The 21,401-nt window shown below is 49.2% G+C and overlaps 7 protein-coding genes across 7 annotated transcripts; 2 read left to right on the top strand and 5 right to left on the bottom strand.

Moving 5' to 3' along the window:
- Nucleotides 1-245: 245 nt before the first annotated feature.
- LRP88_11673 (uncharacterized protein) lies at nucleotides 246-599 on the top strand (the record flags this gene model as incomplete). Its single annotated transcript, XM_083248095.1, has 1 exon — nucleotides 246-599. The coding sequence occupies one exon, from the start codon at nucleotides 246-248 to the stop codon at nucleotides 597-599; it is 354 nt and encodes a 117-aa protein (XP_083095525.1).
- A 3,381-nt stretch (nucleotides 600-3,980) lies between these two features.
- Nucleotides 3,981-5,685, bottom strand: LRP88_11672 (CoA-transferase family III domain-containing protein; the record flags this gene model as incomplete). Its single annotated transcript, XM_083248094.1, has 2 exons — nucleotides 3,981-4,408; nucleotides 4,488-5,685. 2 exons carry the CDS (start codon nucleotides 5,683-5,685, stop codon nucleotides 3,981-3,983), a joined length of 1,626 nt encoding a protein of 541 aa, XP_083095524.1.
- A 478-nt stretch (nucleotides 5,686-6,163) lies between these two features.
- Nucleotides 6,164-8,393, top strand: LRP88_11671 (acyclic terpene utilization AtuA family protein; the record flags this gene model as incomplete). The annotated part of the gene is made up of 7 exons (XM_083248093.1): nucleotides 6,164-6,242; nucleotides 6,296-6,370; nucleotides 6,429-6,607; nucleotides 6,657-7,297; nucleotides 7,356-7,559; nucleotides 7,621-7,760; nucleotides 7,813-8,393. The coding sequence occupies 7 exons, from the start codon at nucleotides 6,164-6,166 to the stop codon at nucleotides 8,391-8,393; spliced, it is 1,899 nt and encodes a 632-aa protein (XP_083095523.1).
- Nucleotides 8,394-9,587: 1,194 nt separating this feature from the next.
- Nucleotides 9,588-10,476, bottom strand: LRP88_11670 (uncharacterized protein; the record flags this gene model as incomplete). Its single annotated transcript, XM_083248092.1, has 3 exons — nucleotides 9,588-9,808; nucleotides 9,865-10,411; nucleotides 10,474-10,476. 3 exons carry the CDS (start codon nucleotides 10,474-10,476, stop codon nucleotides 9,588-9,590), a joined length of 771 nt encoding a protein of 256 aa, XP_083095522.1.
- A 4,645-nt stretch (nucleotides 10,477-15,121) lies between these two features.
- On the bottom strand, nucleotides 15,122-15,667 carry LRP88_11669 (uncharacterized protein; the record flags this gene model as incomplete). Its single annotated transcript, XM_083248091.1, has 1 exon — nucleotides 15,122-15,667. One exon carries the CDS (start codon nucleotides 15,665-15,667, stop codon nucleotides 15,122-15,124), a length of 546 nt encoding a protein of 181 aa, XP_083095521.1.
- A 3,255-nt stretch (nucleotides 15,668-18,922) lies between these two features.
- LRP88_11668 (uncharacterized protein) lies at nucleotides 18,923-19,210 on the bottom strand (the record flags this gene model as incomplete). The annotated part of the gene is made up of 1 exon (XM_083248090.1): nucleotides 18,923-19,210. The coding sequence occupies one exon, from the start codon at nucleotides 19,208-19,210 to the stop codon at nucleotides 18,923-18,925; it is 288 nt and encodes a 95-aa protein (XP_083095520.1).
- Nucleotides 19,211-20,116: 906 nt separating this feature from the next.
- LRP88_11667 (class I SAM-dependent methyltransferase) lies at nucleotides 20,117-20,911 on the bottom strand (the record flags this gene model as incomplete). The annotated part of the gene is made up of 2 exons (XM_083248089.1): nucleotides 20,117-20,201; nucleotides 20,253-20,911. 2 exons carry the CDS (start codon nucleotides 20,909-20,911, stop codon nucleotides 20,117-20,119), a joined length of 744 nt encoding a protein of 247 aa, XP_083095519.1.
- Nucleotides 20,912-21,401: the final 490 nt, after the last annotated feature.

Here is a 21,401-nt window from a genome sequence, read left to right as displayed (position 1 = left end):
GGATAGGTAGATAACCGACTTTGAGGCTGCCGTCTTTGCCGTCCTTCAAATCGCTTCGAGTCTGACTAAGCCCTAGTAAGCGAAGGTTCCAGGGCTCAACTCAACGTCCTATAAGAAGTTTTCCTGATCATCATCTCGAGATCAGCATCTTTTCCTGAGGTTCTAACCCCTTGCCCTATTTAAGTGTCGCAACCTTGACCGAAAGGGCTTGACACCAAATTTCAGTGACACTTTTCCCCTCCAAGATGTCTCTGCCACTGTTCAAGCAATATCTCCCCATCTCCCTCGCCCTGCTCCTCTACTACGGCAGTGCCTCGCGGTTCACACATGGCACAACTTCTACTGCCAGTTTTTATCAGTTTCAGAACGAGCGACGGGCTGATGACGGGTCGACTGAAGCCCGTCTTATCCCTGTCTTCGACTTTATCCTCGCGACAGCCATCGTGATGCCTGGCACATCACGCAAGATTGCGACCTGCTTTGTTGCAGCTTCAATCAGCGGATTCGCGGCCCAGCGGGCAATCAATGGACTGCCTTGCCAAGGAGATATATTTCAGTCCATTTGGGCAACGGCTACAGCATTTGTGGGCTTTATTTAACATTGAGTTATCGAGTTAGGGCTAGCAGATGGGCAGTAGGACAGTGGTGTCCTTGAAAAAACACAGGGCGACATCAGATTGAGGAGGAACTATCCTGGGGTAGTTTGGAGACATCCCTTGATTCGGCCACTCACTTCAAGCGACGGGGTCTTTGGTACGAGAAACTGTAACTATTTATTGAGCAATCGGCACTCCAAGAATGTCGTCTTATACTCTCCATCGCTATCCAACAGCCATCTGTGTCGAATCTAAGCAGCGATAAACAGGGCATCCTCGAGGGTATCCACAGCTTCACGTTTATCCTTGACCCTACATCATGCATAAGGGTTATCACAGTTGATCCAACACCTCTTAGCCGGCCACTGAGAGACGCCCTCATCACGTCTCTTCTTGGAGTGGCAGGTCGATCCGCCAGGCCCCTTGCCGCTACAGTTGGCGCAAGGATTCATGCAGTTGATGCAGCACCGCTTCTCATTTCCAAAGAGGGTCTCTCCTTCAGTCTCTACGGCTTCTCTCCTCTCACGTCCGTCGCATCGGGCGTATGGGTTGTCGCAGTTGATACAGCAACGCTTGCTGAGCCAGCGGAACTAGTGAGTTACCCCTTTCCTCACTCTACAGAGTGAGCTTACCAAGATAGAGTAGACTTCTTACAACCCTACTGTTTATAATAACATTTCTCAATCTATAAAGATATACTTCCCTCGAAAAACATATCCAAGTTCCACCCCCACAACATAGGGTATGGATTTTCTCTCTCCATTCCCGCTGAACCATTCGAGTTCCATTCTGTGCCACCCTGTTGGGTATTAAACGCTGCGAGGGGGCCGCTCCACTCAGTTTGAGAATGCATCGAGCCAGGCTCATCCCGTAGCAGCACAGTATTGCGAGTAAGCTGCCTTTCTTCTGATGTTTCCTGACCCTGGCCCTGTTCCTTGTGATTCTGGCCTGTGTCCACGTGTTGCTGTGCATGAGGGGCATGTCTCGTTCTATAGAGTGACGAGGCTTCTTGAGCCATCTGAAACAGTTTCCGGCACCTCATCTGGAGATACGCAAGATATGTCATTTTATCTGCTTCATCCATAGCATCGAATAGCTTAAGAAGAGAGAGAATAGCTTCTAGGTCCTTGTCTGCACTATCCGTTCCGGGGGCTCGTAGTAGATTGAAGCAGAGAACAATAATAGCACTCAGGATGGAAGGAAGTAAGCTCCTAGAATGAGGTTAGTAACGAAGAAAGAGAGAAGGAAAGCAAAACCTGAGGTAACTTTGAAATCCCCTTTGAAACAGACATACCAAGAAAGTTCTTTCCGGACGTGTGAGATTGTACCGCCGATCGCAGCAATAGCCCTAGCCGCAGTCAAACAACGTTGAACTGATGCCATGACACCGGCAGTCAACTCTGAGGTTGTTGAGCGATTTAGAGCCATCCAATATTCGGGACTCTGAGAACGGTTGACTGCTATCACTGAGTGGTGATAGGAAGCGTGTAACCGCTTTAGTAAGCAGTCGTTTTCGTTGCTGAGTTGTGCACCTGGCTGGAGTAATAAAGGGAAGCTGGAAGACCATTCGTCTAGCTGCCCATTGAGCTTTGCTGCGCAATCTTGGCTCAGAGTCGAATTACCGGTGACTAAAGACAATTCCCGAGAAATACTAGCTTGAATAAGTGCAAATTGGGCTTGGACTCTAAGAATATTAACCTTGGAGCCGTCTGCAGCCTGTAGAGTCCCAGAATCATCTTCCATAGAATCGCTCGGTAGTCTGGGATGAAAATCGCGCAGGTCGTGTGCTGGGGGTCTCCCTGTTTGAAGACAGAGCTGACCATCAAGGCTCACAGCGACCCAGAAAACTCGATTCCTCATTTCCTTTTCTATGGAGCCGAGGTTATGGTTGTAGTCATTTCTGTGAAGTCCAATGGTATGAGCCAGGCGCACAGCACTCCCTACCAACATGAAAGCAGGCTGCGGATTGGGCGTGCCGATAAAGAACCAGCCAATTGTCAAGAGCGCTTGAACTGACAATAGGCATGAGCTTCGCATTAGAACGTCCAGAGTAGATCCCAATGCGTTGGCAGCATAGCCCCAAGCCAGATCCTCCTCTGCCACTGGGCTGCAGTCGGTTTCAACCCGGCGACGTTGAGCGATTGCCAGCACGGCGTTGAGAGCAACCCACCAAGCTGGATTTTCTTCCGAGGTATCGCAATATTGCTGTCCGAGAAGAGTCATAAAGGTAGGTGGATGTAGGCACGGCATAGCTTTGTGGTCGTGGTCAAAGAACTCGCTCACTAGAGTGAAGGCTTTTGACCAAGGAGGCAAGGGCTGTTTCGTACGTCTCTCTAAAATGGTACGGACTGACGGGTGTGTCCACCTGGACCAAGATTCTTTAGAAGGGAATGGTTGTTTTGGTGCGTGCTGAGGAGTAGACTGGCCGTGTGTGAGATCCGAGAATCCGGGCGGCACCCAAGCAGATGGTCCTAGAATGAGAAGAACACATGTTAAGGGATGTTTTGGATCCATATTTTCAAACTTCTTAATTAATACTTACCAAAGAAACGCATATCCTTGCTATCACCCACGACGATGCCCGTAGAGGTGCCTGATGGTGAGCCATGGGCGCTCGCTACACCCGGACTTTGGCTGGCAGGGTACGAAGAAGACTCTCGAGAGCGGGGACCATTGTCACGTTCGACTACGACTTGCTCCACTGTGCCGATAGGAAGTGTCTGCACATCCGTCGTGCAAGCATTGCTCGGTCCGGCTTCTTCGACGCGTGTCTCTCGTAACGCGGCCAGGGAGCGCTGAGTCGAGCCTCTGTTGGGTTTCGCCACATCGGCATAGTAACATGAGTTGCCGAGGTGTTGGCAGCGAGTACAAACTGGGCGCTGACCATCACATCGGAGTTTCTTACGCCGACAAGCATCACAAGCCTGATGTGGACGCATTTCAGTAATGTTCGGAGTTTCGGATGGTTCCCAGTATGACGTACCTTGGCAAAGCGGCGCCGACGGTCCACACGCACGCCTGCCATTGAAATCAAGAGACGGACCTTCCGAGTAGCGCTTACCGACGCGAAGATCTCCAGAAGGGTCGATTAGGCGTGATCTCAAGGTAATGAAGACGATTGATGATGAATGCGTTGAACAAGCTTGGTTCATTTGGTTCGCCTTTCCGTTGCCAAAGCTAATTCCGATGGTTGGATCCACAATTCATTTGCCGAACCTCCAGCCTCAAGTGGACTCTGCATTAGTCAGGTTGCGATCTACGAACGAATACCTTAAGAGTGTTTACCAGCTGCAACCTGTGTTGACACTGGCTAGTTGGGAAGCGCAATAGAATCAGTGAAAAATATCATTCTAGGTGATAACATCGAGAGAAACCCTCAATCTACTACTGCAACCATTCAGGCTTAGACCTGCCCCGACGCCCCGTGGGAATCTCCCATGCCACCTCTGAAGACTCAAAAGTGAAGGCAGGCGCTAGGATCTTGAAGTCTTCTTCGATGCCGTATTCCTTGCCTGACATGCTCCAAAAATACTCTGGATGGGTAAAGAGGTCCGGACGAACCTTCTCCAAAGACTTGTGCGTCTTGCCGACAAGGGTGCTCATTTCGTCGTAATGACGTGGGCTGAATTGGGTGTCTCGGTTTCTGAGTTGCTGCTGCTGGTCCTCGCTATATGTGCCCAACCGGTAATACCAGATGTTGTATTGGGTTAAGCTGATTTCAAGATCAAACGTCACGTTGTCTTTTGCGCGAGCCAGTAGAGCGTCGATGACCGCAACAGCGCCGACTAAACCCGTCTGGTAGTCCGAATTGGCTGAGTTATTGGGTCAGTCTGAAAGTGCCAAGGGAAGTGAGGAACATAAAAGAGAGGACGAGAATGATTATCAACTTACGTAGAAGTGGTACGACAGGCTCATCTAGTCCAAGGAACTCGCCTTGTAGCCAAGACAATCCAACTAGGCAATCACTGATCTGTTGCCAGCCGGATCGACCAGCCAGCGGACCCTTGAAACCATAACAGTTTTCTCGCAAATATATCAAACTGGGATTCAATCTTCGTAACGAGTCCGAGTCAAACCCGAGTCGCCGCAGGGCCCCAGGGCGATATCCATCGATGAGGACATCAGCGCCTCTCACAAGCTCAGAAAAGTCTTGCTTTCCTGCCTCTATCTTCAGGTCAAGATTTGTGTCTCTCTTGCCGGTTTGAAGATCTGGCATGGTCGCAGGATACTCTGGCAGTTTGTCGCACGACACGCGAAGAACGTCAGCACCAAGAGCAGCCAAAAGCTTAGATACGGCTGGGGCTGCAATGACGCGAGAGAAGTCGATGACTCGGATACCAGCTAGGGGTTTATATCCATCGCGACTTTTCGGCTGAGGCCAAGGCTTCATTGGTGCTGATATGGGTGTCTTGTTCCACAGCGGTTCTTGAGCCATGATCTTGCCGTGCTCGCTGGAAAAGAACTCTTTAGGTGTCCGGCAGATAACGCCCGCTTGATCGAATTTGTTGTTGGCTGTCTCCTCGAGGTCTTCAGACTCCCAGCTGGCGACCTTTTTGGCATAAATCTCGATTGCCTTTTGTGGAGTAACGTCGGAATCGTCCACGCCAAGCATATTCATAGTCGGGCATGCGTTCATGGAACCATGAAGGTGGTACCATCGACCATCCTTGGTCTGATAGATGTTGGTAGCATAGAATTTGATGGGCTTCATATTTTGATGAATGTCCATCTTAGCGAGCTCCTTGATCATTTGAGGGTGTTGCGTAAATGGCTTCCCACCGATAGTCGGTAGCAAAACAGACTCTAGGAATAGAGTGGCCACATCAGTGTTGACTTTAATGCTTTGATACGGAATTCCGTATCGCTCGGCGGCCACGACATTTGCAGCAGTGGCCACAAGAGCAGTGAGCGAGGCGCATGACTCGGTGATTTTGAGAGGCGTCAGGACGAAAGGCTGGTCATCGCCTCCGACGAACTCGACTTTTTTGGCAGCTTCGGCGAAGGAGGTAGGAAGGTCAAGTTTAGGATCAGAGACCAGGACTTCGTTTAGAATCCTAGTTGATTCTGAAAAGATCGAGTAATGCGACATTGTTGAGCAAAGATCCGTGAAGTGAAAGACAATGGTTCGGTACAAATATGGTGGACAAGACTTTTCTAAGGTAACCTTCAGAGACGGATTAAAGGAAAGAAGAAAGCCATTTAAGAAAGAAGGGAATACATCCCTTTGGCTCTGATTTTTGCCTTGCTCCTGAAAACTCCATTATTCGACCTAAGGCGATTCGGTGTCATTCGGATAGAGAGTCGGAGTTTCAGAACTCCGATAGACCAACGGGCCGGGCGGGTCCGAGTCCTCGCGATCCTTGTGGGTCTTGTCCTCGGAGTTTTGACCTTAGCCACCTTGTCAAGAGTCCGATTAGAATACTCCCCGCATCGGAAAGAAGATATCCGTTCAGTTCATGATGTAAATAAAGGAAGAGAGGTGTGCCTCGATAACGCAGCATGATCACCAAAGTTTCCTTCATCCAAGATACCACCACTTTTCTGATCGTGTATTGTCTTCTTCCACCATGAGCGTCACAAACAACTGGCGAGCTGGGGCATTTGGTGTCAGACCAGTGCGTATAGCGAACTGCTCTGGTTATCACGGTAGGCTCGAGGGGCAGAGCACAAATGGATTAAACTAATCATGACCTTTGTAGGTGATCCGGCTCAAGAAATGTATAAGCAGGCTACCCTGGGCGACATCGATTTCATTACTGGCGATTATCTGGCCGGTATGTCTTTTGGTATCCCGTATTCAAGCTTAAGCATCGATTGGCTGATCGTACAAAGAGGTCAACATGGCAAATAATGCCGAAGCATTTAGACAGAACCGGCACCCCGGCTACGAAGAAACCGCTTGGGATGGAATACAGCAGACAATTGACGTGATTTCGCAGAAACGCATCAAGGTTGTCATCAATGGAGGTGCCCTAAATCCCGGCGGTCTGGCCATGAGAGTGGCCAAACTGGTAAATGATTTGCACTGAATCTTGGAATACTTGACTGAGAGGATTTTAGGTCAAAGACAGAGGCTATGACCTGAAGGTCGCATACATCTCTGGCGACAACATATTGCCCGAGCTTGGCAACCACATGCCTCAGCAGATGGAACAAGCTCTGCCACATTTTGACTCTGGGAACCATCACGTTACTGTTTCTCCAGAGTCATATCTCTTTACACGAGAGGGGCAAGAGCCCCGCGAGATTGTCTCGGCCAATGCCTACCTTGGCGCGCATTCCATCTACGAGGCTCTACAGAAAGGGGCAGATGTCGTCATTTGTGGCCGAGCCTCAGATGCAAGCCCTGTGATAGCCTGCGCATGGTACTGGTGGTCATGGAAGAATACGAGCTACAACGAGCTGGCTGGCGCTTTGATCGCCGGCCACTTGATTGAGTGTTCGGCCTACGTCACAGGCGGCAACTTTGCCGGCTTTGACGCCTTTGATATTGAACGCTTCGTCGACCCTGGCTTTCCAATTGCTGAGATATACCAGGATGGAACATGCGTTATTACCAAGCATTCAGGGACGGGAGGCATGGTCACTATTGATACCTGCAGTTGTCAGCTTCTTTACGAGCTGCAAGGCAACGTTTATCTCAACAGCGATGTCAAGGCATACCTGGATGATGTTTCCATGGAACAAATTGGGCTTGATAGGTGAGCCTTTACATGATAGAAACTGGGAGTCTATGAAGAGATGTTAACCATGTGCTAGAGTCCGTGTTTCTGGAGTTCGTGGAGCTCCACCTCCAAACACGACAAAGCTTGCCGTTTTCTACAAGGGCGGTTACGAAATGCAAGCGCTATTCAATGCTTCAGGTTACGGTACGGCCAAGAAGTTGGAGCTTTTTCAGAAGCAGGTTCGGTTCTTCCTTGGAGAAGAAGCATTGCAGCGATTTCACGTCCTTGAGTTTCAACAGTAAGTTGATCTACCCTGATCCCACGTTCTTTTTGATTTTACCTACTGACTGATGTTGAAGAATTGGAGTTCCTGCCCCCGATCCAGCTGATCAAAACAGCAGCACCGTCTATTTCCGCATTTTTGCACAAGCCCCTGAAGCGTCTCTTCTCAATACCATCAGTATTGCTGTACGCAACATCTCACTGAAACATTTCTCAGGTTAGTGCCCGGTTGCTAGGAATAGAACTGGCTTAACTAATCCGAGTTCTAGGATTCCATAGCTCTCTCGATATGCGAACAGCGATTCCTCGTCCCTATCTCGCATACTATCCCGCCCTTTGGGATCAGTCTAATATCAACGAATGTGTTCATTTCGTTGACCCCGAGGGAGAAACCGAATCGTTTGCGACTTGCCAGCCGCCAGCGTTTGAGGATCTGGGCCAGCGTCAATCGTATGATGCAGAGCCATATATCCAAACTTCGGTCGAACTTTGCAATGTGCGTCTTGGTGACATTGCACTTGGGCGCTCCGGTGACAAGGGTGCAAATCTCAACTTTGGCCTGTTTGTCCGCACCCCGGCCCAGTGGAACTGGCTGCGATCATATCTATCGCGAGCCAAGGTCCAGGAGCTTCTCGGTGCTGACTGGAGGGCTAGCTACTCTATCGAGCGTGTAGAGTTTCCAAAGATTTTCGCCGTACATTTTGTTGTGTATGGGATCCTTGGCCGTGGTGTTAGCAGTTCCAAACGTTTGGATGGGTTTGGCAAGGGCTTTATTGACTATTTCCGGGACAAGGTCGTTCAGGCACCGGCATCCATTGTAGAGAGTGCGACTACGGTAAGGAAACTATGAGGTTTCTTTACGATCGTATGTCCTTTTCTATTATAGTATTAAAAAAAAAGCCTTGTGCATTCGCCCGGGAGTCTGCTCGTTGGGGACCAGAAGCTATCACGGTCATATCCTTCTCAATTTGCATCTTGTTCAATCTTGCCGCTACCTCATCTCCTGGTTTTGCGTCGACCTTACGATACAGAGCTCCTGCTCAGGAGAGAACAGCGCCCTAGGCAGCCCGTAGGCGTTATAAGGAACGCTAATATGATCAACAGGAGGGCCGGGAGCAAGATAAATGATGAGAAAGAAATTTCATCTTTGTAATGACATATACTGGAACTCCTCGACTTGAATCTACAATACATGTTGCGGATTTGATACCGAGAAAGTCTAGAAAAGTGCCGGCGATGAGTACGTCGTTCTCCCAGTCTCATGAACGAAACTTCATGGCTGAGTTTGCCAGGCTCTAGAGCGACCCAGTCTGGCGGGGAAACCACACCTTCACTCAGCAGATTGATTAGCTATCAAACTGGTAGGCTCTTCTTCCCACTACTTCTAGTGAGTTGAGACGAAGCCCTCCAATCTGTAATCCAGTAGCCTAATAACTAGAGCGGTGATAATATACTGTTCCAGGAGGACCGTGTTCGCCTTAAATCATTTATCGGAGCGCTTTCTTTCAACAACCGCATGAACTCCCCAAACGGTTCTAATCGATAGATAAGGAGCAAGATGTAGTTGGCTTGTGAGCTAATTGCTTTGCCTCGCTCTCTCGCTCTGACAGAATCACATTCCTACAGTGTCTTGCCATCCAGACAAAAGGATGTCTACTCACATTTGGCCATTACAAAGATCCAGAAGTTGTCATTATTGGTGTAGGTACAAAGAGTACTAATTAAATTCCTCTTTAAAGAATAGAGAGATTGGAGTTGAAGGGCAGATTGATATCACAGCGGAACGAACGAAGCTCTGAAGCTGGGTTATGAATACGTTAGGCATTGCGCTTATCACCAAAGGCATCTTCAAAAGAGGCCACTGCCCACAATAGAAAAAAGTCATAGTTACTTGCTAGTCATAAAGAAATCAGCGTGCTACTATACTTGGTGACTTTCTTAGAAGCATTGTTTCTATGCAAGATGCTCAGTTGGAACGCTCATACCGCTCCGAACCCTCCCCCGAGATTCTGTGATGCTTCTCAGGCAACCCCCGTGGCTTCAACTAATCCGACCTTGAACTTGCTTTCAGAGCGGCAATCAAGACGTCTTTTGGGAGTGGGTGGTTGTTTTGCACGCCGTTCTTTACCTTGTTATCCATGATATACACGTCAGCCTCGTTCCAGGGGTCTTGCTCTGCAGAGGACCCGGAAGTTGGTATAGGGCCTATGGAGCTTTTCAGGAGATCCTTCAGGTCATTCTGGCCGATCATGATAGAACCCTCTGCTATTAGACTCGAGTGTAAGCATATTTCCATGGTCCTCTGAAGACAACGATCTTACCTGTTCGGGGTCGTGACTCAATGAGCGCATTGAACTGATTGGTATTGCTAATACCCATCTTCTCAATTGCGCTCTGAAGTTCCAGGAGCTTATCACTGTTGACTTTGACTGTGCTCTCAACGTCATCAGTGAGAGCAATGTTGGCCAGGATTAGATGGATCGAAAGATCTTCCTTGGCACTCTTAAGGGCAGCGACGAAAGGTTGGATGGTGTCTTCGCCATCGCTCCCTATAAGGAGAGCTCGCGCCACGTGGCTGGTCTTGCTATGGTTTTCGAGCTTGTCACGGATGGTCTCCAGACGATCGTTCAACTTGTTTGTTGCAGTGACGACAGACCTCAAAGATGTCTCGATCCTTGAACTTTGCAGGGCACGTTCAGATTGCACTGACTGAACCACGGTCGAGGTAGTTGATATCTCCTCAAAGTGTCGGTCGACGAGTTGGGCCAGGTCTTTGGGACTGTTGACCGCTTGTTTAACCCAGCGGATGAGCTTGGCGGACTGCTCAAGGCCCGTCGTGGCCGCGGTGAGCGTGCCAAGTACGTCAACCTATAGAGAAAATAATATTTAGTAAACAGCTTCAACAACGTGGATATCCCATCAGTACGAACCATAGTTTAGACGCTATCGGTGTCACTTTTGTCAATCTCAGATGCGAGCGGGTTAGGCAATCATTGCGTAGGGCATGATTAGACCGCTTTATCAAAGCCCAAGTCAGCTTGGATCAGGCTCGGGACTCGGGCGTCTCAGTTTCATCTGCCGAGCCTCGTTTTCCAAAGCCCAAGTCTGACGTGTTCACATGTCAGCTGGAGGTCACAAGGCCACTCAGGTAGAGACAACATATCCAATTACCTGTCGCTCCAGGGAGAATGGTGCCAACATTCATGCCCCTCGTGCAGCAGCTGAGATTATGTGACTCTTGGCAACCCTTCAGGCAGCGTCCTTTGAATGCTGGGGCCTGACATATTGGCCCGCTTAATGTGATTTCAACCGCTCACAAGTACGCCACGACGCCACTCACACAGTGTCGGTTCACATTTTGAGGCATATTGGGTTACACATGGGGGCTGGCCTTACCGCCCTGCTTCAATGAAATCCAGGGGAGTGGTGGGTGGCATGACACAGAGAATCCCGACCACTGCGGTGCCGGTCTGGGAGAAAACCTTCGTCCTGGTTCTTCTCCAAATCTTCGCACCTCTCTGAAGCGGAGAAGTCAGGTCTCTCTAGCCGCCATGGATATTACTCCAGTGTCATCGGGCGAGGAGGATCAAAATGACATCAGAGAGCGACCACCTCTTCGGAGATCGAAGAGCGAATCATCCGCCCAGTTACCACAACATCGTAACAAATCCAAGAGCCCAGCGAAAGAGGCAGAACAAAGCGCAGCAGCCGAGTCTAGAGATGAGCCTTGGAAAACTCAGCTCGCCAACATTCAGCATTTGATGGATGCAGTTTTATTGTTTCTAGCTTGTATTGTCAAGCAAGAGATTAGCCCTCTGCCAACTTCTTTGCAGCCAAAGGTTTTAATACCGAAGGAAGGGTGAGTTGACACAGGCAGACAATCCGGTCCTGCGTCCGAAACCATCGATTGTGACTGACTTTGAAGTGTAGGGAACCTGATCAGACACCCAAGTGCAACTGGGAGGTTGTTCGTCGTCAACTTGATACCACGTTGAATGATTTGAATAGATGGTGGAAAGACTTTGACAGTGGTTTCGGCACACTACTCGGCGAAGACGGTAACTCCAATGATACCCATGCCGATACCAACAAGGCAACGGATGGGGATCTCTACATGGAATTGAAAGAAGCCATTTCCGGTATCACTCCTCCGCTAGCAGAATTTGCAGCTCTGCTGGAAAGTCGTGAGTATCTTCCACTTCACATCAATCCACAATTAACCAACTCGGCAACGAAACCGCTAACTAGAGAATACAGTCGTCGACACGTCCTGCTCAAACTCGCAAATCGTTGATCCTGTCCTTCACCATCTAACAAATGAGCTCAAAAAGAGGCTCGATGACCTAGGGCCGCCTGAGCCAACACAAGGCGATAGCAAAGGCTCTTCAGCACTCGCAAGCAGTGGCACAAAGACGGAAATGGAGCCACTTGAACACCACATGAGCAGCCTCAAAGAGCTTCAGGATTCTTTGATTGATATTTCAATCCCTCTGCAAGCCAAGCTGCAAGTACAAATCCTCAGCAAAGACTTCCGGCGTCAAACAAAGGCTCATCGATCTTCCGACTCAAAGGGGATCGGGCAGAACAAGGTACAATCGATGCTAAACATATGAACCACATTTCAAGACTGATTGAAAATTCCCAGAAAAGGAGGGTTCGCTTTGAGCAGAGCAGGAGCGGCAGTACTCCTCCGCATCAAAGTAGGGTACCCGCGAGAGCCAAAGGCGCATCCAGGCCAAGGAGCTTGAGCTTTGGCGCGAAGTCATCGACTCTAGTATTTCCCAACTTCAGCCTGCTCCCTAGAGAGGGAGCTTCGTTAGCCGTATGGTCTGAGATAAAGACCACTATTTCGCAGCTGTCTAAGACTCGGGCCGAGACCAAACAGTCCCGGATCAACGTGGGAGATTTCATTGCTGGCGAATCTTCTCAAGTTGTTGTTCGTATGTCAACGGACGAGAACGCTTTCATCACATCTTCTCCGCCTGATGATAATGACGAAGTAGATAAAGTTACAGTGGCAGATGTCCAGGAAGAGCTAGTCAAGTCTGACGACGTTGACGCCCTCCACTCTACAACATCCGCGTTCCAGAAGATGGATCTCGATGTTACTGGCGCGGACCTTGCTTCAGAGGCAGTTCTAGCGCTCATCAAACTATTTCCTGATTCTCGAAAATCGTGGACGGCATTCAATCTTCCTTCGTCGCTTCAGAAAGCGCTATTCCGAAATTGTGCGGTTCGATCACTCTTGGATAACTTCTCGCAATGGAGTATCATCACCCATAAGAACAACACTACCTTGGCCTCCTCGCTACTGGGTCTTTTCCAGGAAACACTCATTGATCAAGTCTTGGGCTCGATGGATCAGATCTGTGACCACTCCTCTGATATTTTTGGAGATTCGCCAAGTGTCTCCATGAGTCACGTCGTCTGTATTCTGGATGAAAGTATGAATCATCTCCTCCGGATTCATAAGTCAATCCATCTCGATCCTATTTGCAGCAAACTGGAACCTGAACTTCTTTCAGCATCTGAAGCAACCAGTCGCACATCTTCTCGACTAAGTCTACACCTTGCTCGACAAGCGAAGCCTTCTACAACTCTCAAGAAAGCTCTCTCTTTGGATATAATTTCCGTACCACCATTGCGTCTTCTACTTTATTTGACCTCCGGCATGGAGGATCCCCAGTCATTGAGGGTTTCGTCCGGGGATCTCGACACATCATTTATCCGGCTTACACCTGGCACGGCAAGAGGATTTGGCGGAGAGTGTCTTGAGATTGCAGACAAGGGATTTCAGACAGCTTCAGATGATACAAACAAGGGCTAACGTACATGATAAGCGAGCGACGCGGATAAGCGAGCGACGCGCTTTTACTACGCTCTTAACTAGAAATCACTATAAAATCGCAATAAATTAATTAATTAATTAAAACTACCCACTATACTCTTCCCTAGACGTCTCAATCACTACCTGACACGTTCTTATATTATGCCCGGGCTTGCCGCACACTCCATAGCACCGAACCCCCGGTCCGACCGACCTTCCTCGACCACCACTTCTCGACGATTCCGCCACTACCTGCGCATTAATATCCCTCTGATTAATTACTTGCCTTCCTTCCTCTACTATTATTACCCCTCCTCTTTGTAGTCGGGTCCTTTTTGCCCTCCGGCGCTGGCTTAATATCTCATTTGCCTATCGAAGGTCTTAGACCTTAGCCCTTAATAAGGCATTCTCATGCATTATTGCTATAGTTCCCTTAGCAAGTGACTTAAGAGCTCTTAGAATTAACTCTAGGGAGCTACTTTGATGCCTTCTAATTCGTCTATTGAGGTATTCAGACTAAGATTAGGCCTCGAGGATAGTCTTTGGGGTCTTTGAGACCCAAGGGGTCAAGGGGCTAGCTACCTCCTCGGTAAGCGTTGGCGTCTATAGCTGCATATTAAGCTTTAAGACCATACTTTCTGGGTCAAGAGGAATAAGCCTAGCCCCTCTGAAGGCTAACTTGATATTTCTTTCTATCATAGTAGCCTAATATGCGGCATAAAAGGCTAGGAAGAACTCGGTCTTTGAAACGTGGGTTATAGAGCATCTGATTAGACGCTTAATTTCCCGACCATAAGCCTGCTTGAGCAGGTTAAGGTACCCGACATCAAGGGGCTAAAGCGGATGAGACGAATGAGGCGGCATACAAAGCGTAATAATCTTATTTTCCTCGCAATATCTCTCAAAGTCGACGGAGTGGTGACTTTCATGGCCATCTAGGATCAGAAGACGATAGGAACCAATTGATCAATTATTTGTACACCGGTTGAAGTGCTTTAGCCACTTGAGACCGATTTCATTATCGGTCCAGCCATTTTGGGTCATTGCAATAGCCCAATCGCCCGGGAGGTTGCTATCTCGGTACCAATTGGCGAGGTGATATTGGCCCGCACCGATAATAAACGGCTGGATCGCCCAGCCGGCCGTGTTAATCGCCTGAATGACCGTAATCCATTCCCGGCTTCTAGGCTGCACTGATTTCGGTCGTCTACGCCTTTCTGTACCTATAACAACCATTCCGCTTGCAATCATACCCATAAGAAAGCCAGTCTCGTCAAAGTTCCAGATATCATCTAATCGGATGCCATAATTCGCGATTATATTCGCCATAAGCCGAAACCAGTTGCGAATAACGGTTAGATCTTCGCATTTAGCTCTCTGGTATAATCTGTTCCTCTAGATCAGATAGTCGGCGTGAGTTAGGGATAATATCGCCTCGAGATTGAATGCCATCCTGCCGGCGACGTAATCTTGCCTCAGAGATCTTATAGATCCTTGCAGTAGGTTTAATACGTAGGTTTGGGTTATTTTGAAGGGCCTGAAGGGCAAGAAGGGTTCTAGCCTCAATATTTGGGTCTGACATGTTTTATGGTTGATAAATCAATTGATTAAGTGAAGGTTAGGTATAAGGAGGAAAAGTGCGTCGCTCGCTTGTCCGCGTCGCTCGCTTATCATGTACGTTAGCCCGTTCAGTTAGTGTAAATTGAAGTGAAATCTAACGTGCATGGATAAATGTCAAAGTGGTGGTCCCGTTACCCAGAGGCTGGCAAGACGTTCCTTGCTACATCTTGCAGCTTCTTCATCATACCGCTCATTTCCTCCTCTTCCATTTGAAGGGGTCGAATAACCTTTTGATAGAAGATTTTTTGGGTCTCCAGGTCATACATCTCTCCCTCCCTATTTGACTCCAGCAGGCAGAACCTTGTAACATCAGCATATCTGGTGCCCATATCTTTCTTCAAAGCGCCATTGCAGCACTTGTCCCGTATTGCCTTATTTTCTGGCCCTATGGGCGCATTCATCAAGCCCTGACGTTCTTCTTCCGGGATTTCGATATATGCTAGCTCCAGAAGGGTCAATCCGAGATCCAGGAGCACCTTTTCAATGGGGGGGGGCTTCCAATCTTCTGTGCTGGTTCTGTCGTAGCTTCTGATGTCATTAATCGGCTTCTCCAAACGGATCTTGACGTGAGACTCGATCTTTTCGTACTTGGGTGAGACGACAAAGACCTTGGTAGCCCTCAGGCAGGTTTGACGCCACAGAGTAGGGTTGAGACTGAGAACAACCTCGGCAATCATCCTCGCGAGACTGATCCTTGTGCTTTTATCCCGCCAGGTCATCTTGATCCACTCGGATAGCGGTATTGGACTCCTCTTTCCAGCGTCGTTTGAAGGTAGGCAACTCAAACTTGTCTCCCCAAGCCTGAAATCAAAGTTTGGCTGCAGTCTAGCCAGACAAAATCGCACTTCATGACTCGAAGGCAAAGTTTCAACTTCCTCGTGTGTGACATATTGTGATGGTGGCGCTGGTTTAGCTCGGATCCACACGAGGTTGTTTTCTTTCTCCTGAGCACCTGTTCTCTGACAAGCGAGGACGAAACTGACAGCATTTTGCCGCGCTCTAACGTCTTCTTCTCTGTCGACACTAAAGAAAAGCTGATGTACTTGGTGTTCGGGGCATAACCGGCTCAGGCGATAGCAAAGCGCACCTGAAGCATCTCGGCTTGCACTAAGAGTGTTCAGGACACGTGCTTCAAGTCTATCAGGAGGGCTCGGCAAGCAGAAATTTTGGAAGACGGATAAGAATGCTTTCAACGATTGCATGACAGCATGAGCATGATCCCGAAAGAGGACGAGCTCAAGGTCAAGTGCCTCCTGACGAAAAACAGGGGGCCGCGGGCGTGAGCTTCTGGGTTGTACTGTCTGGGAATGGTCTCGGTTAGTTACCATGAGCTGAACTGAACAGAGCTGCAGTATTCCTACCCCAGATATAATCCGCGCTCGATTCTCCACAGCTTGCGCTTTGCGCCTGGCGTCCTTAGCCTTCTCATTGAGTCGGATGAGCAGTCCCTCATCCTCAGAAGGATCTTCTCCACCGGTGCGTACCACGGGACTGTCGTCAAGTTCTCGCTTGATTTCTTTGTGCCTCTTTCTACAAGACTTCAAAAACCTCCTCAGGGTTTTGGCTCTTGTAGAGAGAGTCTCATTTGGGATTCTAATCTTCTTGAGATAGGCCTGAGACTTCCGCAGAGGTGCTGACACTCCGTCAATCTCATCGATGATTGTCTTTGCTTCGACATATTGGCGAAAAGGGCGGCCGCATTTCTCGTCGAAGCTGTCGTCTTGATCGCTGGAATCATAGTCTTGTTGGTCCTGTTCACTCAAATACCCTTGCCCATCAGTCAGTGGCTCGGCGACATCAGAGACCATGTTCCGGGCTTCAAGGTTTAGATTGGAGACACTAGCCCTTTCCGGATCCACTTCTGCAGCCGAGTCAGATTGGCCGTCGTCTTCCAGGCCGAATCCAGGGTCGTTGAAGAAGTTGACGTTCTCTATGTCGACGTAATAGCGTGGCCCGTTGTGGATCCATCCATTATTCATTAAACCAGAGCCGTGAACCGTGTTTGCACGGTTCTCATGATTCCTTGCTTCCCGTGGGAATCGACGGTACATTTGCTGCTGAGGACCTGGCATGCCATTTCCTGTGCCTTCATCCGAAGGGGGCGACATTGCAGGAAATGGTTGATAAGCACACAATGGTCAAGGCTCCAGAGGCCAAAGATGGGAAAATGAATTTTGAAAGCAGATGAAAAGAAAGAATGAGCTCCCCAACGTCGCAACGTGGTCTTTACCCAGCACCCAGTAACGACGAGGCTCTCAAAGTGCACAGTGTAAAGACGACGGACCCGCCCACCGCCAAGCGTAGCCTGCATACACAATGTGATATCGGGGTCCCAGGGGCATGTAGAGAGCTGAAAGTATACTGTGGCCGAGATGGAGGTAGAGGTGAGATCTGAGGGTCGAGTGACAGATTGGATAGCGGGTATGGAGCGACAGGCACACATGGATTTTGCCAGGATCGAGGTTGGTAATAGAAGCACTCAAACAGTCCCATGCAGAGCCTCATTTACTAGTATCTTGATACATAGCCTGTCCTTGAGGTGATCCTCGGTGAGCCCGGAGGGGTAGACCCATCTTCAATGTGATTCTACTGGTGGTGTGGGGGCTTGAAGCGCTCCGTGTTGAGCCAAGATGATGACGTTGGCCACAGCCGCCTTTTTGAAACGCCTCTTCCAATATTCCCATGCACGTTACGCCACTTGAGGGTATTTCAAGGGTCCATCCACTAACCGAGGCTTCGTAGAGGTTGTGAGAAAAATGAAAGGGCTGTGAAATGCCCTAGCCTGGCAGAGAGGGCTTGCTGTTGGTCAGATGCCGTCTGCCTCAAGAGCAGAATGTCTCGCACAAGTGATGTCACCAGAAGCGATGGTCACGGTTGGTCCGCATCCTCGCTCTCGGCTTTACCGCACCCAATGAGGTTGTACAGACACTACTCATGGGCACACGTTGGCGCGGTTGCGAGGCTCGGTTGTGAAGCCTCAAGCCATGGCAGGCAGAAATGCAATTTACAAGATTTGAGCGCTTAAATCCCGACCGTGGCCAGCCCGCTTCCCAAGAACTCGCCTTCATTGGTTCAGCCGCCATTCAGGGCCCAGGGCGGAGGTCTCCTGTGGCGTGGATATCTCGCATATCCGACGGAGCACCGGGTCTGCCACCTCGGCTAGCGTCACTGCATGGCCACTTCTTCTAACGAGGTGCCCTAGAACTTTCCACTTGGCCAGGCTGTTAACTTAAGAGTTGATTACGAGGTGTTCAAGAGGACACTATTTTCTGGAAGTTATCTGATCGTCAACTGCAGCTTTTTTCTTCAGATTACCACACCTGAAGGCCTATTTGAGCCGAGCGAGCCAAATGCTAGAGAAACATGGAGTGTCCTCGCCTCACCCAATAATTAATGCCAGTGGAGAGAACTCAGAAGCCAATGTCCTAAGATCGAGGCAAAAGCTCGCCCATTGAATCAAAGCGTATTTAAGGTAGTATAAACATAGCCCGCCAGGCATCTGAACGACCATCGATCCAAGTATTAGGATCCATACTGACCCGTTGCAATAGAGGAACGTAAAATCTAACTTACAATTTGGTGCACATACCCATGAGTTCTCACGAAGAGCAATTTCCAGGAAGACCCCTCTCACCCAAATATCGATATCCATTGAAATATGTACATTGAAAATGTTAAATCCAAACTCAAACCACATGGTGTTTGGTTTAACGACAAATAGACTGATGATGCTCTACCATACAGTCGCCGACAAGAGAAATGCTCTAGTCTAGCCGCCTTGATAGAAGCGACGATAGACAACCAAGCCCTTCTAAAAAGGGAGTCAATCAACTTCTCAATGTCATATCGCCCTATTTCTGGATTTCTAAACAACTAAAACATTTAGTATTGTTCTAATGTGATAGAATCTGTCATCGCTCACAAGAAATCGCTTAGAGATAGCATCGGCCAGCGCTGCAGTATCTCGCGGTGTTCTTGCAACACTCGTACTTGCAGCACTTCTTGGTTCGGCAGCAGAATCCACCGATGGAGCAGTATCGAGGGTAGTTGGCAGGGCAAGTGACAGCAGCGAGCTGCATGGCATCGCCATGACCACCAAGGTCATAACGGTCTTCTCCGGCAGAGGCAGAAGACAGCTCAGGCAGGACCTCGGCGGACTGCTTAGCGGGGCCGGCGGCGGCGAGAGGAATGAGGAAGAGAAGAGCAGCAGTGAACTTCATGTTGAAGGCTTGAAATAGTTGGGTTGCTAAGACAGAGCTGGTCAGGAGTTGAATGACTTGCTGTTGGCTTGATAGTCTATCTCGATCACGCAATCTTAAACAACAGCAAACAAGAGAGGACTTTATACCACAGCCCTTCATACCAACGGGGCAATATTGTGCCGTTGACGTTGCATATGACTTGTACAAACTTCTTACGAGCTTGTCCAAATTAGACAGCTAGCTGAGTTGTCCACGTTGATCCCTGCCACGTCTGGTCGCACCATCAATCCCCCAATCCGAGAAGAGCAAGGTGCAAGGCATCGACCTCTAGCAAAAGGGGCACAAGGCTGACTCGGAGCATTGAGATCGACTCCACAGTTAGATGAAAGCTGAGGGACTGTGATGATCTACGGGGTCACGGACCGTCGGTGATTGACACCCCGCAGAGGGTTTCTGTTTCTATTGGAGTTGTTTTGGTCTCTATTCACAGGGGTCATGTTAAGCTTCGGGAATTATTAGTCCGTCTTACAGGGCTACGACGGGATCGAAGCTGGTCTAATGCCGATTGGAAATGAATGCATTGTTGACAACTGCCGAGCAGTAATTTCCCGCTGCAGCCACCAAGAAGTCGGGCGTTTCGTGAAACGATCTAATGGCACCGCGGGGATGGACTGTCATTCTTACAGCTGAGAATCCTAGGCTGCCGATACTATAAAAAGATATCTCAGCAGCCACTCTTGGCGAGCTAGTGACACCGGCATCATCTAATATGTCTGGCAAGTAACGACTCTAGACTCCTCCCGTGCATGATGTCTTAGCCTCTGTTGAACCTCTTATGACGCCTTGGTCAAGGTCCCAGCAATGTGAGGAATCACCTCGAGCCAACTCTCACCCAAGAGAGGAGCCACATTGAATCTATCCCAATCACCAACCTTGAGGATCGACCTGAGAGTTGGCCGACACAGCTTGCAAGACCCGACAAGGTACTCCCAGGGGATGTTGGTAAGACCTGGCGCATGTTAGTTGGTGATCAATATCGTGATTTTGAGGTTACTCACGCTGAATCAATGGGATCACGGTGCCCTGTTCCGACTTGACATGCTCGTAGACGTACCACCGGCCACCTGGCTTGAGGTAGTCGTACAGCAGACGAATGTTCTTCTCTGGCTCTGGGATGCTGCAGAGACATTGGACAGTAATGATGCAGTCGACGCTTCCTGGGCCAATGGAGGTCTCGTCCTTCAAGTCTTGGATACCAAAAGGTAGGACTTCGTATGTCCCAGCGAGTCCTGTCTCATCGACGCGTCGCTTCAGAGCCGCAGCAGAGATAAGGTTCGGCTCGACGCCATAGATCTTGCTGGAGGATTTTTCGGCAGTCAACTTGGTCTTCTTGATGACATCGGCCAGAACCTGTGTCCACATTCCACTGCCGGCTCCAATCTCCAAGATGACACCGTCGATTGGCGGGCCTTGAGCAGTCTCATGAATCTTGCCATCCTTGACACGACCCTCAAGCAGCGGGACTACCCAGCCCTCAGCCCCGGCCTTGGACTTGGGACCCATGTATACCCAAAAGTTGCCGAACCATGCGTCGTGAAAGGCCTCCCAAGAGAACAAGGTGCGCAAGTCACCAGAGAAGGCGAGCTTGGCGACAGTGGTGAAGAGGTAGAAGGTCGAGATGGACATGATGCCCCACGGCCTTAATATTGAGCCGATCATGTTGTCGGTGTATCAATTGGTTTCTCGGCTTTGTTGAAAAGTTGTTTTTGAAGAGGTGAAGTGCGAAATCGGCATATGTTGGCCCGTATTGGGTTTTATAGCTCCTCTGCCGAGAACCGAAGAATGTGCTCAACCCCGCACAAACAACAGTCAGACCAGATACGATATCGCCAACTCACCTTGCTGAGACTCAGAAAGTCGGGCGAATCTATGACTTGTTTTTGAGATAGGCATTTGTTGATTGAAGGGCTTCGCAGACTCCAAGTTATTCAGCCGAGTGTAGCTCCAATGTAAAGCAAATTAAGCCTCCTCATGATCAATCGCCGACATCCGTCTAGCGAGTCCAGCCTGAAGCATATCGACCCATATCTCTCAAATCGTTGCCGCTATCTAGATGCATTTGTCAGCGTCGGGGAATACATTGACGAGTCACAGGCGCTGTTAAGGATAGGCATTCAATGCAAGATGGCCTCATATCTTGGCCATGTCC

This window comes from Fusarium phalaenopsidis (genome assembly GCF_050370095.1).
Source record: "Fusarium phalaenopsidis strain FUZ10S chromosome Unknown contig_32316, whole genome shotgun sequence".
In the NCBI taxonomy this organism is placed as follows: Eukaryota; Fungi; Ascomycota; class Sordariomycetes; order Hypocreales; family Nectriaceae; genus Fusarium; species Fusarium phalaenopsidis.
Note: the sequence above shows the minus strand (reverse complement) of the source record. Positions and strands in the feature narration are given on the sequence as shown.